Genomic DNA, 13907 nt, shown 5'->3' on the forward strand with positions numbered 1-13907 from the left:
CACCCCGCTCCTAGTTAAAGTCATATACTGACGGGGAACTATTATTAACTCCTTCCCACCCCGGGAAACGTCGAAAAAGTGCCCTTGGGGGCCCTGAAAAGAGCCCAAAAGTCTCGAGAGGGAATCCTTTTGGCAGTGTTCGCTTCACCAATCGGCCCCAAAATGTCCGTGGAAACTCCTGAAAAAGGTCTAAGTGTCCGTTCCAGACGGGAGCTGCCGAATGCGTGACCTACTCCTCCATGGCCGCCACCGGAAGCCTCGTCCCCGCTTCTTTAGTGGCCCTGGTGAGATCTTTTCACAGTTGTTCCCTCTGCTGTTAGAATTCACTTTTGATAAAGGTCCTCAGGACTGTTTGCAGCTTTAAACTTGCCCTTCCCCCGCTTGCATGCTGCAAACTGCTGCAAATGCTGTTTGTCCTGTTGCAGCCAAATCTTCCACTGCTTCTGTCGGGCCTGGCAGCCAAAAGACACAACACTCCTGGGGGACACCGTCAGGGGAGTGTTGCAGTCCTCTTGCCACACCGGGAAATGTCAAACAAATGCCGTGGGGGCCCTGCAGAAGAGCCCCAAAGTCCGTTCCAAGCAGGAGCTACCGAATATGCGACCTAGCTCTGCATAGCCGCACCCGGAAGTCAGATCGTCATATTGTTGGCAGCCTGTGAACCGCATATGTTTGGGGTGATCCGGACTCTCACGTACCCGGCAATGCCAGACACGCAAACAATTGGCCTGCTCATGACCCTTATGGCACAATGCTTTCACCCAATCCCATCGATAATCATTCCATAGTTATTGGTTTAATACGACGGAGTGGTCCACTGGTGAGTCCGTCACCGAGATTGTGTCTTGGCTATGGAAGACAGCTTTGTGAGTTTTGTGAGTATGGAACTGTTTTGCCCGAAATGCTCTGCGATTGATTGGTCTGCAGTATCAATAATATGGAAACTTAGAAAAAGTGTTTGGGTGAAGTCTCCCTAATATTTCAGCAGGTGCTGCAGATCTCCCTATCCCACGAAAGCACAGGCGTCCAAGAGTTACAAGGGATGGAGGTGAATGTTTTGGCGTGTCACCCCTCACGTGGTATCCCCACGGCTGGACTGAACGCAGCTGCGACTCCGGCTTCTGAGCGAAAAGCCAGCCGTTGAGACGTGCATCATCCTGGATTTGGCTGAAGGCGGTTCCGGCCCATGTGCTGCATGTGGATGCCTGTTGCTCTGTTTTGGTCCCAACAGCGTCGCCAATACTGTGGGTACTTTTATTTATCTTAGTGAACCACAAGCCTTTCCCTTATGTCGATCAAATGACCACACAATCAGTTAGTTAGTTCAAAAGATGGTTTATTTACATACACAAGAGTTATCTCAACATGCAAACACAATATCTACTACGAGTTAAGCTTCACCTAGCAGCTACAATAACCTATACCTAACTTCAGGGTGACAGGCACTGTGCAAATGGATAAGATCTTTATCTGGATTTCACTTGGCTGGTTCAAAGAAAGTGGCTCTGTCCCTGCTAGGCTCATACATCAGGTAGCGATCGTTGGTCTTGAACTTGGCTGGCTGTTCCTGCTGCAATTGGATTGGCACAGGCCGGATCCAAAAGAGACAGAACACATGGCTGTGCTCTCTTTTATCCCTCTGGGATTTTGTGCTCTTTGGGGCGATCCTTAACCTTGGACCCAATAGTTTGACAGGGCTCTGATCACTGTCTTTGATTTCGGCCAATAAAGGGCGGGTCCTTGGTGGCTGGGTGGGTCCTTAGCGGTCATTGACCTTGGCAGTTGTGCTTTCTGAGTAAGGGGAGTGGCGCCGATCAGTCTGTGGCTGTACCGGTTGCTTGATTGGAGTTCTATTGTCCTGGGAAAATGGGCTACATTCCGTCCTTTTGATCCTGAACGTGCAGCGTGGTGGATAACACTACTGATCCCTGTTCATCCTTGGTGGCCCGGTCACCCTTGGTCAAGGCAAGGTTCTACTCTACTCTTTCTTATGGTTTGGGATATTTACCTAATATTCCATTAATACATTCATAAATTAATTAATCTCTAACGGTCACTATAATTCAGGTCACAATAAAACATTTAATTTATCCGCACAGTTGATCTCTAGCTAACGCTATCTAAGCTACTCTCACACTGCTGGTGAATATCAAAGAACTTATATACAGTACAAAATTTAAAACAGCAGCATCACATTTCTACTTAATCCTAATAAAGTTAAAGAGGTACATGGTTTATTCTTAGCAGCAATTGGTACATGCGTTTAATTTTGTTGAATTCCAAAGAAGGGGGATCGGACTATATATCGGGGAGCGGGAGGCTTTTGCTCGCCATTTACGGAGTCGCAGTGTCTGAATGACACTGCAGATTATTGCAATTACTAGAAAGGCCTCTACTATGCATAAAAGGGGTTCCATTTGGCAATGTTTTCGCACCAGGTGGGGGTTTCGATGTCTGTCTTTATGTGTGGTGTAGTGTCCGGGTTGGTGGTGACCTGTTGTGTGGTAGTGTTCGGGGCTGGTGTAGTGTTACAAATGTTTGTTGCATGTGCAGTTGCAGAAGGCCAGCGATGATCCAAACATATGTCAGCAATCCTTGCTTCATCCTGTGTTTTCTGTTTTCCATGTAATCCTGGGGGTGCAAGCATAGTATCTGTTATTATCTTTGGTTAATATCTCGTTTTATTAGTCTTTCTCTCCTTACTCCAATTACCCGTTATGATTGTCACCATGTGTGACTCCCTCATTTGTTTTGTTGAAATACTATTTTGGAGAGACAAGAAATGCTAATGTTTAAAGTACAGAGACTCTTGCAGCTTGTGGTCAATGCTTGGAGTGGGCGGACAATTTCTTCGACCAGTCTTTTCTTTACTTGCAACCAGTGGTGGTTGAGGCTTATCTTAACCAGCCGAATTTCAGAGCGGCCAGTTTTATAGATTTTCGTCCCAGGGCTCAGCGGTAGTTTGCGTGTAGCAGCGTGTATAGTAGCAGTGGTTAGCAACCAATTGTGTCGTACGTGTAAATAGCATGTGGGGAGCGACCAGGGGGTCGCGGGAGGTAAAGGAAAGAAGGGGTGAGCGTACGGAACGTGGCAAAATGCATTCTTTATACCACACCCAAAGGGAGAGTAGAGAAGGTGAAACTAAGGCCTGCCAAAGGCAATGCACAGTATAGAGAACCATTCCAGAGCGTATGAGGTGAAGGGAACATGAGGTGCATGTGGGCCGCTTCGGGAGAAGAATGGGTAGAATCCCCGAGTAGGGTGGGGGTTAGTGCCGTTACTCCACTACCCGAGCTTAACTGACTGGATGAATTTGGGGTCCTCAGGTAGTGCGGGGATCAGTGCCGTTACTCCCTACCTGGGTGACCTGGGTGGACGGAAAGAGTTTGTAGTCGTGTGGAAACCAGTCATAAAGACTGGGAGAACAGTGATCTGTTTCCCAACAAATGTGTGCCTTTAACTGTCATTGGGCATTTACCCTCGAATCAGAAGAGTAATTTTGTGTCGGGCAACATGAATTAAAACCATGTGGTAGAAGAAGAAGAAGGAAAAAGGTGGGCAGGCTCCATCAGAACTTTGGACACCTTAATACTTAGGCGGTGTCTCTTTCTCATCATCTGGACACCTCAGGGTTCTGTACCAAACAGGGTTGTAAAAGCATTACCGATATGAATGTAAGTATCTGAATCATCACCATCTCCCGGTTGCAGACTCGTGTCTGCCGTTTCTGTGCCTTGGCCACGTGGGCCGTTGGATAGTCCGAATCATCATGTAATCTGCAAGAGTTGTCGCGGTGCCACAGAGGGGCTTGTTTGTCATGAGGCGTAGGGGCGGTGAGAGTGGAGGACAAGTTACTGTGGTTGGGCGGTAGCTGTGGCGGTGGCTGGTGGAGGGCATATAGGGGGTCAAAGATATCTAAGTGGTGGTTCCGGGAGCTGGGGTGACGGGTGGCAGAGAGATCCCGCCACTGTTCAGGGATAGTAATCAAATCCGGGAGGCTCTTGCTGTCGTCGGAGTCAGGTTCAAGGTGTAAGTCTGTACCTGTGGGCGGAGACAAGTTCGGGTCTATGGGTATAGACAAGGGATAAAATGCCGGCATGGCTGGGGGAGTGTTGGCGTAGGGGTTGGACTAGGTTGTCGATGGGCGAGGCATGATTGTCTCCTATTGCCAGAGAGATGTGGTGGGAGTGGCACATTGTAATCTGTAGACTTTGAGTTGGTTGATGTGGAACCAACCAGTTTTACCGTTGGGGTACATTATCTTGTACATGGAGGGGCTCACTTTGTCGGAAATGGAGTAGGGTCCTGCAAATCTGGGGGAGAGGAAAGAACTGGGGTTGTAAAGTGAAACCATTACTTACTGACCCACTGTGTACTCTACAGGGTGGACAGTTTTGTCAAAGCAGGCTTTACTCTGCTTCCTTCTAGCGCCTACTTGGACAGCTACAGCGAGTTGTGCTGCTTTAATGTTATCTGTAACCTGTTCGACTGCTTTTTCGTGGGTGAGGGCTTGCCAGATCAAGGCCTAATAAATATTCAACACCCTTCATGGGCTGTCCGGTCATAAGAGTGTGGGGGGGTGAAACCCGTGGAACTGGAAACGGTGTTCCAAATAAACATGAGGGCAAATGGGAGGACCGTGTCCCACGTGATATTGTTCTGTTGCACCATCTTCCTAATGGTCGCTTTTAAAGTTTGATTGATTCTCTTGACAATGCCACTGGATTGGGGGTGATATGCTACATGGAATTTCTGACTGATCCCAAAAGTTGTTAAAACATTTTGCATGACTCTGCCAGTGAAGTGGGAACCTTGATCTGACTCAATACTGCGGGGAGACCCCAGCGTGTGAATATCTGTTGGGTCAAAACCTTAGCGGTGGCCTTTGCTGTGTTTGTCCGTGAGGGAAATGCTTCTACCCATTTAGTAAAGGTGTCGATTACAACCAGCACGTACTTGAAACCGTTTCTGCAAGGGGGAAGGGGGCCAATGTAATCAATTTGCAAATTTGTCCAAGGGCCATTCACAGGTCGGGTGTGATGTAATTGTCCTTTCTTTGAGTAACGTTCGGGATTGTTCTGAGCACAGTTAGGGTAATTCTCGACATAATGGGTCACATAGCTTATTAAATCAGGCCACCAACACAAAGGTCTTAAATAGGCAATGGTATTGTCTATCCCCTGATATCCGTGTCCATCATGAAATTGGTAAATGAGCTGGTTTCTGTCCTGGGTGGGGACCACATAAATTCAGTTTTTTAAAACTATGCCATCCTATACAGTCAGTGCGTCCTTCCATTTATCATAGGGGGCTGGGAAGTTGCCGTCAAAAACCTGTTTGAGAGTGTTGTCTGCTTTTTGGGCTTGAAATAGATCCTCAATATTGGTCTGGGAAATCTGGAGTGTACCGGTTCGCTTTTGGGTGGCTGCCAGAAGTGACCATGGCGGGATCCTGCTTTGGCTAAGGCGTCTGCCTTTACATTACCGGGTGGGGAGGAGCGATGATGGCTTCCTATTTTAATGATACCGTATGAGCGATCTGAGGCGTCTTGAGAATGTGCTTTAACAACGGGGCAGAGGATAGGGGTTTTCCATCGGCTGAAACAAAACCTCGAGATTCCCACAGGGGCAGGAATTCTGTTAAGCTGTTGCACACATACAGGCTGTCTGAGTGTATGTCTGCGAGAGTTGGAAAAGAGTCGGGGTGCTGAATTACATAGGCTATGGCTGCAAGTTCTGCTGCTTGTGAACCTAGTTGGCCGGGCAATTTTAAAGAGATTTCTTCTAGCGGGTGTCCCTGCACGTCTTCCACGTAAATTCCTCAACCAGTAATTCTAACTCCATTTTCAATTGTGGAAAAACCGTCTACATAAATTTTTTTAATATCCCCTGTGGTTTGGGAATCCTGTGTCTTACTGCCTGCTCGTGGGTGTAGTGACTTTGGGATAAAGGGTCCTGTGTGGTGTTGGGCTGCTATGATCTGGCACTCATGTGGGGTCCCTGTGTATTGGAGATTATCAGCCAGAAATGTGTGGGATTTGGTGCGTTGTACCGTAATGTCACTGCCTTGTAATGGTAGTGTCCAGCGAGCTGCTCTGATTTGGCTGACTGAACCGTCCTTTAATCTACCATCTAGTATTAGTTGCGTGGGGTGTGCTTGGTCAAGAACGTGACTGGGTTGAGGCCTGTGATGTATGCAAAGTACTGTCCTGCCCAACAGACTGCAAGCAAATGCTGTTCGCAGGCTGAGAATCCTTGCTCTACTGGGTCTAATACTCTTGAGGCATAGGCTACTGGTCCTAAGTGATCGTGTCATTCTTGCAGGAGTACTGCTAATAGGGTTCGGTCGGTGGTTGCTACTTTAATGGCATAGAGCAAGTCTGGGTCTGGAACTTGTAAAGCAGGGGCTGTGCCTAGGGCGCGTTTTAAATCATCAATGGCGTCTGTGTGCTGTGGAAACCATTCCCATGGGGCGTTCTTTTTAAGGAGCTCTGAGAGTGGGGCTGCTTTGGTGGCAAAAACCATCTATATAATTTCTGCAATATCCTACCAAACCTAGGAATGACCAAAGTGCAGTGACATTTTGGGGCAGGGGCAATTTAACAATGGACTCGATCCATTTTTGCTCAATTTCTCTCTTCCCATGGGTGATGGTGATGCCGAAATAACGAACCTTTTCCTTTAAAATCTGGGCCTTTTTGGGGTTTACCTTCCATCCGATTGATTGCAGGCCAAGGTTATTCATGAAGGCCCCGCCTTCTCAAATATTAAAGAGACTTGTCCCCTGACCTGAGGTATGATGATCCCCAGATTAAACCACCACCAATAAACTGTCCCCCTCAAAGGAGAAAGCAGCCTATGATCATCTGGGACTATGGCGACTTTACCTTACCGAGGAAGGCAAATGGAATGATGGCATTTATTGAAAGGGGAATGGAAGATAAAATTTGTGATGTTTTACTGCAGCTGTCAGGAAAGCAGACATGACACAGCCAGATCAGCCATGATCTCATTGAATGATTTGAAGGGCTGAAAGCTCCTAAATCCTATGTTCTAGATATAAATTGGATTGAGACAGAAAATTCAAATGCAAAAGTTATTTCTGGGAAGACTGAGGTTAGCAGTCTGCCTAAAGCAAAAGCAAAAGCAAAAATCAATATTATCTTCAATCTAATTAAGATCAATTTTTGGCAATTAAACAAAAGACTTAATAAATGTATTCAAATTGAAAGACTCAGAGCTGCAGCTGTCTCCAAAACATGGAAAAATTGGGAAATCTAATCTATTCGAGTGCCTTGTAGAACACGAGAAATTTTCTAAAAAGATGGACAAGAGACAAAAAGTCTGGGAAAGTCCACCGTAAAAGGCCAGGAACGGAAAATGAAGCATTTTTTGTACCGACACTTATCTAGCTCATGGAGAACAAAAAGCAAGATCAACCAATCAAGGACTTCCAGCGTTTTCCTTATTTGATACAGACCTGAAAGCAGAGCTTTGGAAGTGCATAGAAACTAAACAGGAAGGAATACGAAAGGAAGGTCACTAGAAGCCACACTAGGAAGTTGAATTCAATGAAATCATGAGGCTGCACTACTACAGAATTGTGAGTATGGAGGCAAATGTAAAAGCTTCAATAGAATGGAGATGCACACACGATATTGAACAGCAGCGTGAAGTAAAGAGGGCCAGAATACGAAGTAGAATCAAAACTGAGGAAATGACAAAATGGTATAAGAACAGAACTGTTTGGATGTAGCTAAATAGAAAGCTACAGCAGAATTTGCTGAGCTTCTGAAATGGGATGATACTGTGGCGCAAAAAAGCCTGAGGGACACTAATTTGGAATGTAAATGCTAAAGAATGCTAGGTGATACCAATTAAGGTTTCATTCCTTGTTTACCAAATTGGAGTTTGAAAATGAAATGAAAATGAAATGTTTATCATGTTTTTGAGGATTTTGGATATATTTACAGTGCAATCTACCTTTAAGGTGACCTTCATAAATAATTTAAGAATTCCTGCATTATTATAAGATGAATGCGCTTGATAATATATTACAGGATTATTTATATAATGCAGAGTGTTTGAAGTTAGCACTGATGCATGCATGTCTTTATATAATGTACTATGTCTGAGGTTAGCACTGGTAATTGTCTTTATATAATGGACAGTGTCTGCGTCAGCACTGGTACATGTATTTATATAGTATACAGGCCCTGACATTAGCACTGGAAATTGTATTTATATAGAGTACAGTGTCTGAGGTTAGCACTGGTACATGTATTTATATAGTCTATAGTATCTGACGTTAGCATTGATACATATCTTTGTATAGTGTACAGTGTCTGACATTAGCACTGGTGCAGGTATTTATAAAGTATACAATGTCTGAGGTTAGCACTGATAAATATCTTTCTATAGTGTGCAGTGTCTGATGTCAGTACTGGTACATGTATTTATATAGTGTACAGTGCCTGATGTTAGCACTGTACATGTCTTTATATAGTATACACTCTCAATGTCAGCACTGGTATGTGTATTTTTATAGTGTACACTGTTTGAAGTAAGCATTGGTTAAAAAAAAGTCTTTATATAATGTACAGTGTCTAAGGTTATAACTGGTACATTATATAAAATGGACAGTGTCTGAAGTTAGCACTGGTTCATGTCACTATATGCTACAGTGTCTCACAGAGCTCAGTGCACAAGGCCGTCACAGAGGCCCTATATGCCCGGTTGGCACAATATATTCATTTCAATTTGGACTGAGCCCACCAGGAAGCCCAGGTAGCGCGGTTCGCCGCCATCGACGGGATGCCCCAGGTCCAGGGGTGATTGATGGGTTGCATATCCCCCTACGAGCACCTGCAGATGACAGGCCGCTCTATAGAAACCACTCGATGAACATACAGCAGATATGTGACCATCAGATGCGCATCATGCAAGTCTGTGCCTGATCCCCGGACAGTGTGCACAAAGCCTTCATCCTGGCACACTCGCGATTCCTGACATGTTTGATATGCCCCCCCATCAGCTGGGAGATTGGCTCTCAGAGACAGGGGTTATCCACTGCGGTCGTGACTGGTGACACCGATTTGCAGGACACAGGCCAACACGGAGACCCACTACAACGACGCCCATACAGCGACCAGGAGTGTGATCGAGCGTTGCTTCGGCCTCCTGAAGATACGGTTCAGGGACCTGGACTGCTCTGGAGGGGCCCTCCAGTATGACACTGAGAGAGTCGCATGCATTGTGGAGGCCTGCTGCGTCCTCCACAACATCGCGCAGCAGAGAGGCGAAGTGCTGGAGGAGGAGGATGAACACCAGTCTTCATCCAAGGAGGAGGATGTGGGGGTCGGGGAGAATGGGCAGGCACGGGAGGCCGCACGACGTGTGTGCCAGGGCCAACGTGGTCCCATCAGATCCCTGGGTGACTGTGTTGGGGATGGTCAGGGACAGGGGCGGGGACGGGTGCGGGGTGGGGGGTGGGGGGGGGGTGCAGACACCATCTCTGTGGTGTTGACCTGGGTGGCTGTGATGAACGGTTACTGCCTTATCATCTAAGGTGATGTCCCCTTTAAGACCGGGCTTGGAACCCTGGGGTCTCCGCCTCTGGCTCCGCCCATCTGGGAGCCATTCATAAAGGCCTGCCTCATGGTCTGTGTAACAGTCAGCTCTCGTCTCTAGCTGTAGTATAGTTATTAGTCTAATAAAGCCTTCTTTACAGTTTAATCTCTAAGCGTCATTATTGAGGGTACCTCAATTTATTCGACTAAACTAGATTCAGGATGGACGCAGGCCTAAAACCAGAGAAGCTCAATCTGGAAGCACGAACGCCGGAGGCAAAGGAAATTTTTTAATACTGGCTGCGGTGCTTCGAGGCCTACCTGGACTCCGCAGAGATTCCCATCCTAGGGCCACGCAAGCTGTGTCTACTCCACGCCCGGGTGAGTCACAGAATCTCCGCCACGCTCGAAAAGGCGACGACTTATGAGGAAGCGATTGAGTTGCTCCGCAAGCAGTTTGTCAAACCCGTCAATGAGGTGCACGCCCGGCATCTGCTCTCTACCTGCCGGCAGCGCTCGGGGGAATCGCTCGACGAGTTTGTTGAAAAACTCACCGCGCTTGCCAGGGACTGTGACCATCAGGATGTGACAGGGGAAGTCCATATGAACCTGCATATCAGAGATGCTTTCGTGTCCGGCATCCGCTCGACCTACATCCGGCAGCGGCTGCTCGAAAACGGGGCAAAAGACCTCCAGGAGATGCTAACGCTCGCCTCCTCGCTGGAGGTGGCCCGACATAACTTGGGTACGTACCCCGCGGACTCTGCCAGCCCCCCCCGGACTTCCTCAGACTCAACCGTATTACAGGCCTGCGCCACGCAGCGACCCGCTCACCATGGGGGCACACCATGCTACTTCTGCGGGCAGGGCCAGCACCCACGCCCACGCTGCCCAGCCCGCTCCGCGATCTGCAGCGACTGCGGGAAGAAAGGGCACTTTGCGAGGGTCTGCCTGGCCAGACCCAGGGGCCAGAAAAACAAAGAACAGCCGGCCCGAAAATCAGGCTCTCAGGCCCGCAGGCTTCGCAATGCTGCTGCGCACCGACCCGACACGCCCTCTTCTGACGCGTCATCAGCCTCGTGCGAATCATGGGAGCGGCCATCTGGTCAGCGGCCATCTTCTCGACCCGACACGTGCGACCGACGGCAGCGGCCATTTTACGAGTCCGACTCGGCTGACGACTACGACTACCCGCGACTGGGTGCGATCACCCTCGATCAAACTCGGCCAAAACACCTGCAGAACTCCATGATGCAGGTCCATGTCAACGGGCATGACACTGCATGCCTCTTCAACTCCGGGAGCACGGAGAGCTTTATCCACCCTGAAACGGTAAGGCGCTGTTCCCTACGCACCCATCCCGCATCCCAAACCATAGCCCTCGCATCTGGGTCCCACTCGGTACAAATCATGGGGTACTGTATTGCGGATCTCTCAATCCAGGGTGCCAAATACACCCGTTTCAAATGTTATATCCTCCCTCACCTCTGTGCCCCCCTGCTGCTCGGACTGGATTTCCAGTGCAGCCACCGAAGCCTGACACTGAAGTTCGGCGGACCCTTGCCCCCCCTCACGGTGTGCTGCCTTGCGACACTGAAAGTCGCACCCCCCTCGCTATTCGCTAACCTCACTCCTGACTGTAAGCCCGTCGCCACCAGGAGCCGGCGCTACAGTGCCCAAGATATGGCTTTTATCAAGTCAGAGGTCCAGCATTTACTGGGAGAGGGGGTCATCGAGGCTAGCAACAGCCCTTGGAGAGCGCAAGTAGTGGTAGTCCGGTCCGGGGAGAAGAAACGGATGGCCGTGGATTATAGCCAGACCATAAACCGATTCACGCAGCTTGATGTGTACCCCCTTCCTCGCATCGCGGAAATGGTAAATCGGATCGCCCAATACCGAGTCTTTTCCACGGTCGACCTCAAATCTGCCTACCACCAACTCCCCATCCGACCAAAAGACCGCCCCTATACTGCCTTCGAAGCAGCCGGCCGGCTCTTCCACTTCCTCAGGGTCCCCTTTGGTGTCACAAATGGGGTCTCCGTCTTTCAAAGGGCGATGGACCAAATGGTGGACCAGTACGGTTTGCGGGCTACATACCCGTACTTGGACAATGTCACCATCTGTGGCCATGATCAGCAGGACCATGACGCTAACCTCAAAAAGTTCCTCCAGACCGCCTGAGCCCTTAACCTGACCTATAACGAGGGCAAATGCGTTTTCCACACCACCCGGCTGGCCATCCTCGGCTATGTCGTGGAAGACGGGGTCCTAGGTCCCGAACCCGACTGCATGCGCCCCCTTAAGGAACTCCCTCTCCCCCGCAGCCTCAAGGCCCTCAAACGGTGCTTGGGGCTTTTCTCCTATTACGCCCAGTGGGTCCCCAAGAATGCGGACAAAGTCCGCCCACTCCTAAAGACCACCACTTTTCCTCTCTCGGCTGAGGCTCAATTGGCCTTCAACCGCATCAAGGCTGACATCATCAAGGCCGCCATGCACGCGGTGGACGAAACTATCCCTTTCCAGGTAGAGAGCGATGCATCAGACATCGCCCTGGCTGCTACCCTCAATCAAGGAGGCAGACCAGTAGCGTTCTTCTCCCAAACCCTCACCGCCTCCGAGGTTCGACACTCTGCAGTCGAAAAGGAGGCACAAGCCATTGTGGAGGCTGTGCGGTGCTGGAGACACTACCTCGCCGGTAGGAGGTTTACCCTCATCACCGACCAACGGTCAGTCGCCTATATGTTCGATAACACGCAACGGGGCAAAATAAAAAACGATAAAATTTTGAGGTGGAGGATCGAACTCTCCACCTACTCGTACGATATCAAGTATCGTCCAGGGGAGCTCAACGAGCCCCCAGATGCCCTGTCCCGCGGCACATGCGCCAACGCGCAGGAGGACCGCCTGCAAGCCATCCACAAGGACCTCTGCCACCCGGGGGTTACCCGGCTCGTCCATTTCATCAAGTCCCGCAACCCACCTTACTCAACCAAGGAGGTCAAGACCATGGTCAGGGCCTGCCAGGTCTGTGCGGAGTGCAAACCGCACTTCTATCGGCCAGACAAGGTTCGGCTCGTGAAGGCCTCGGGCCCCTTTGAGCGACTGAGCGTGGACTTCAAGGGGCCCCTCCCATCCACCAACCGTTATGCCTATTTCCTCACCGTGATCGATGAGTTCTCCCGTTTCCCATTCGCCATTCCCTGCACCGACATGACCTCAGCCACGGTGATTAAGGCACTGCAGAGCATCTTCACCCTGTTCGGTTTCCCTGCTTATATCCGCAGCGACCAGGGTACATCGTTCATGAGCAATGAACTGCGTCAGTATCTGCTCAGCAAAGGCATCGCCTCGAGCAGAACGACCAGTTATCACCCACGGGGAAACCGGCAGATGGAGAAGGAGAACGCGACCGTGTGGAAGGCTGTCCTTCTGGCCCTGCGGTCGAGAAGTCTTCCAACTACCCGCTGGCAGGAGGTCCTACCCGATGCCCTACACTCCATTAGGTCACTCCTCTGCACGGCCACGAATGAGACCCCTCACGACCGATTGTTTCTCTTCCCCAGGAAGTCTACCTCCGGGGTCTCGCTTCCACCTTGGCTGATGGCTCCGGGACCTGTTCTTCTCCGGAGGCACGCGAGGAGCCATAAAATGGACCCCCTCGTTGAAAAGGTCCGACTGCTCCACGCCGTCTTTTGTTACGCCTACATGGAGTACTCTGACGGCAGGCAAGATACGGTTTCCCTCCGGGATCTGGCACCCGCTGGATCCTCCACCACAGATACCCCTTCCCGCGCCGCGCCCCTGCAGGACCCGTCGCCCCCTACAACACATCCCCTTCCGGCCCTACCACCCATTGGTGAGCTCCTACCGCGCCCCCCTTGCGCCCCCCCCCTTTACACACCCCGCCGACGCCGGCTCCGCTACCCCCGGCCCTGCCTAGTTCCTCTGCCCCGACCCGGACCGAAGCTCCGACCGCTGTGCTCCCGGATGTGCCCTCAACCGGGACGTCTGTGCCCGCCGCACCACCGCCCGAATTGAGGAGGTCGAGGAGGACGATCCAGCCACCGAGACGGATAGACCTATGATGGCACTTCACCCCCGCCGGACTCCTTTTTAAACAGGGGGTGAATGTGATGAACGGTTACTGCCTTATCATCTAAGGTAATGTCCCCTTTAAGACCGGGCTTGGAACCCTGGGGACTCCGCCCATCTGGGAGCCATACATAAAGGCCTGCCTCATGGTCTGTGTAACAGTCAGCTCTCGTCTCTAGCTGTAGTATAGTTATTAGTCTAATAAAGCCTTCTTTACAGTTTAATCTCTAAGCATCATTATTGAGGG

The 13907-nt window shown here is 50.0% G+C and overlaps 1 protein-coding gene across 7 annotated transcripts in view; it reads left to right on the top strand.

Moving 5' to 3' along the window:
• ngef (neuronal guanine nucleotide exchange factor) overlaps positions 1-13907 on the top strand; it is a 178565-nt gene that overhangs the window by 62339 nt on the left and 102319 nt on the right. The window contains exon 1 of one of the 7 annotated variants that reach the window (XM_072474602.1): positions 1187-1244. The exons of the other annotated variants lie outside the window; for them this stretch is intronic. Coding sequence (XP_072330703.1) covers positions 1187-1244 — 58 coding nt within the window. Of the gene's footprint in view, positions 1-1186; positions 1245-13907 lie in introns of those variants that run through there. 7 annotated transcript variants of the gene reach the window in all.

The sequence above is a fragment of the Scyliorhinus torazame genome, chromosome 14 (assembly GCF_047496885.1).
Source record: "Scyliorhinus torazame isolate Kashiwa2021f chromosome 14, sScyTor2.1, whole genome shotgun sequence".
NCBI classification, from domain to species: Eukaryota; Metazoa; Chordata; class Chondrichthyes; order Carcharhiniformes; family Scyliorhinidae; genus Scyliorhinus; species Scyliorhinus torazame.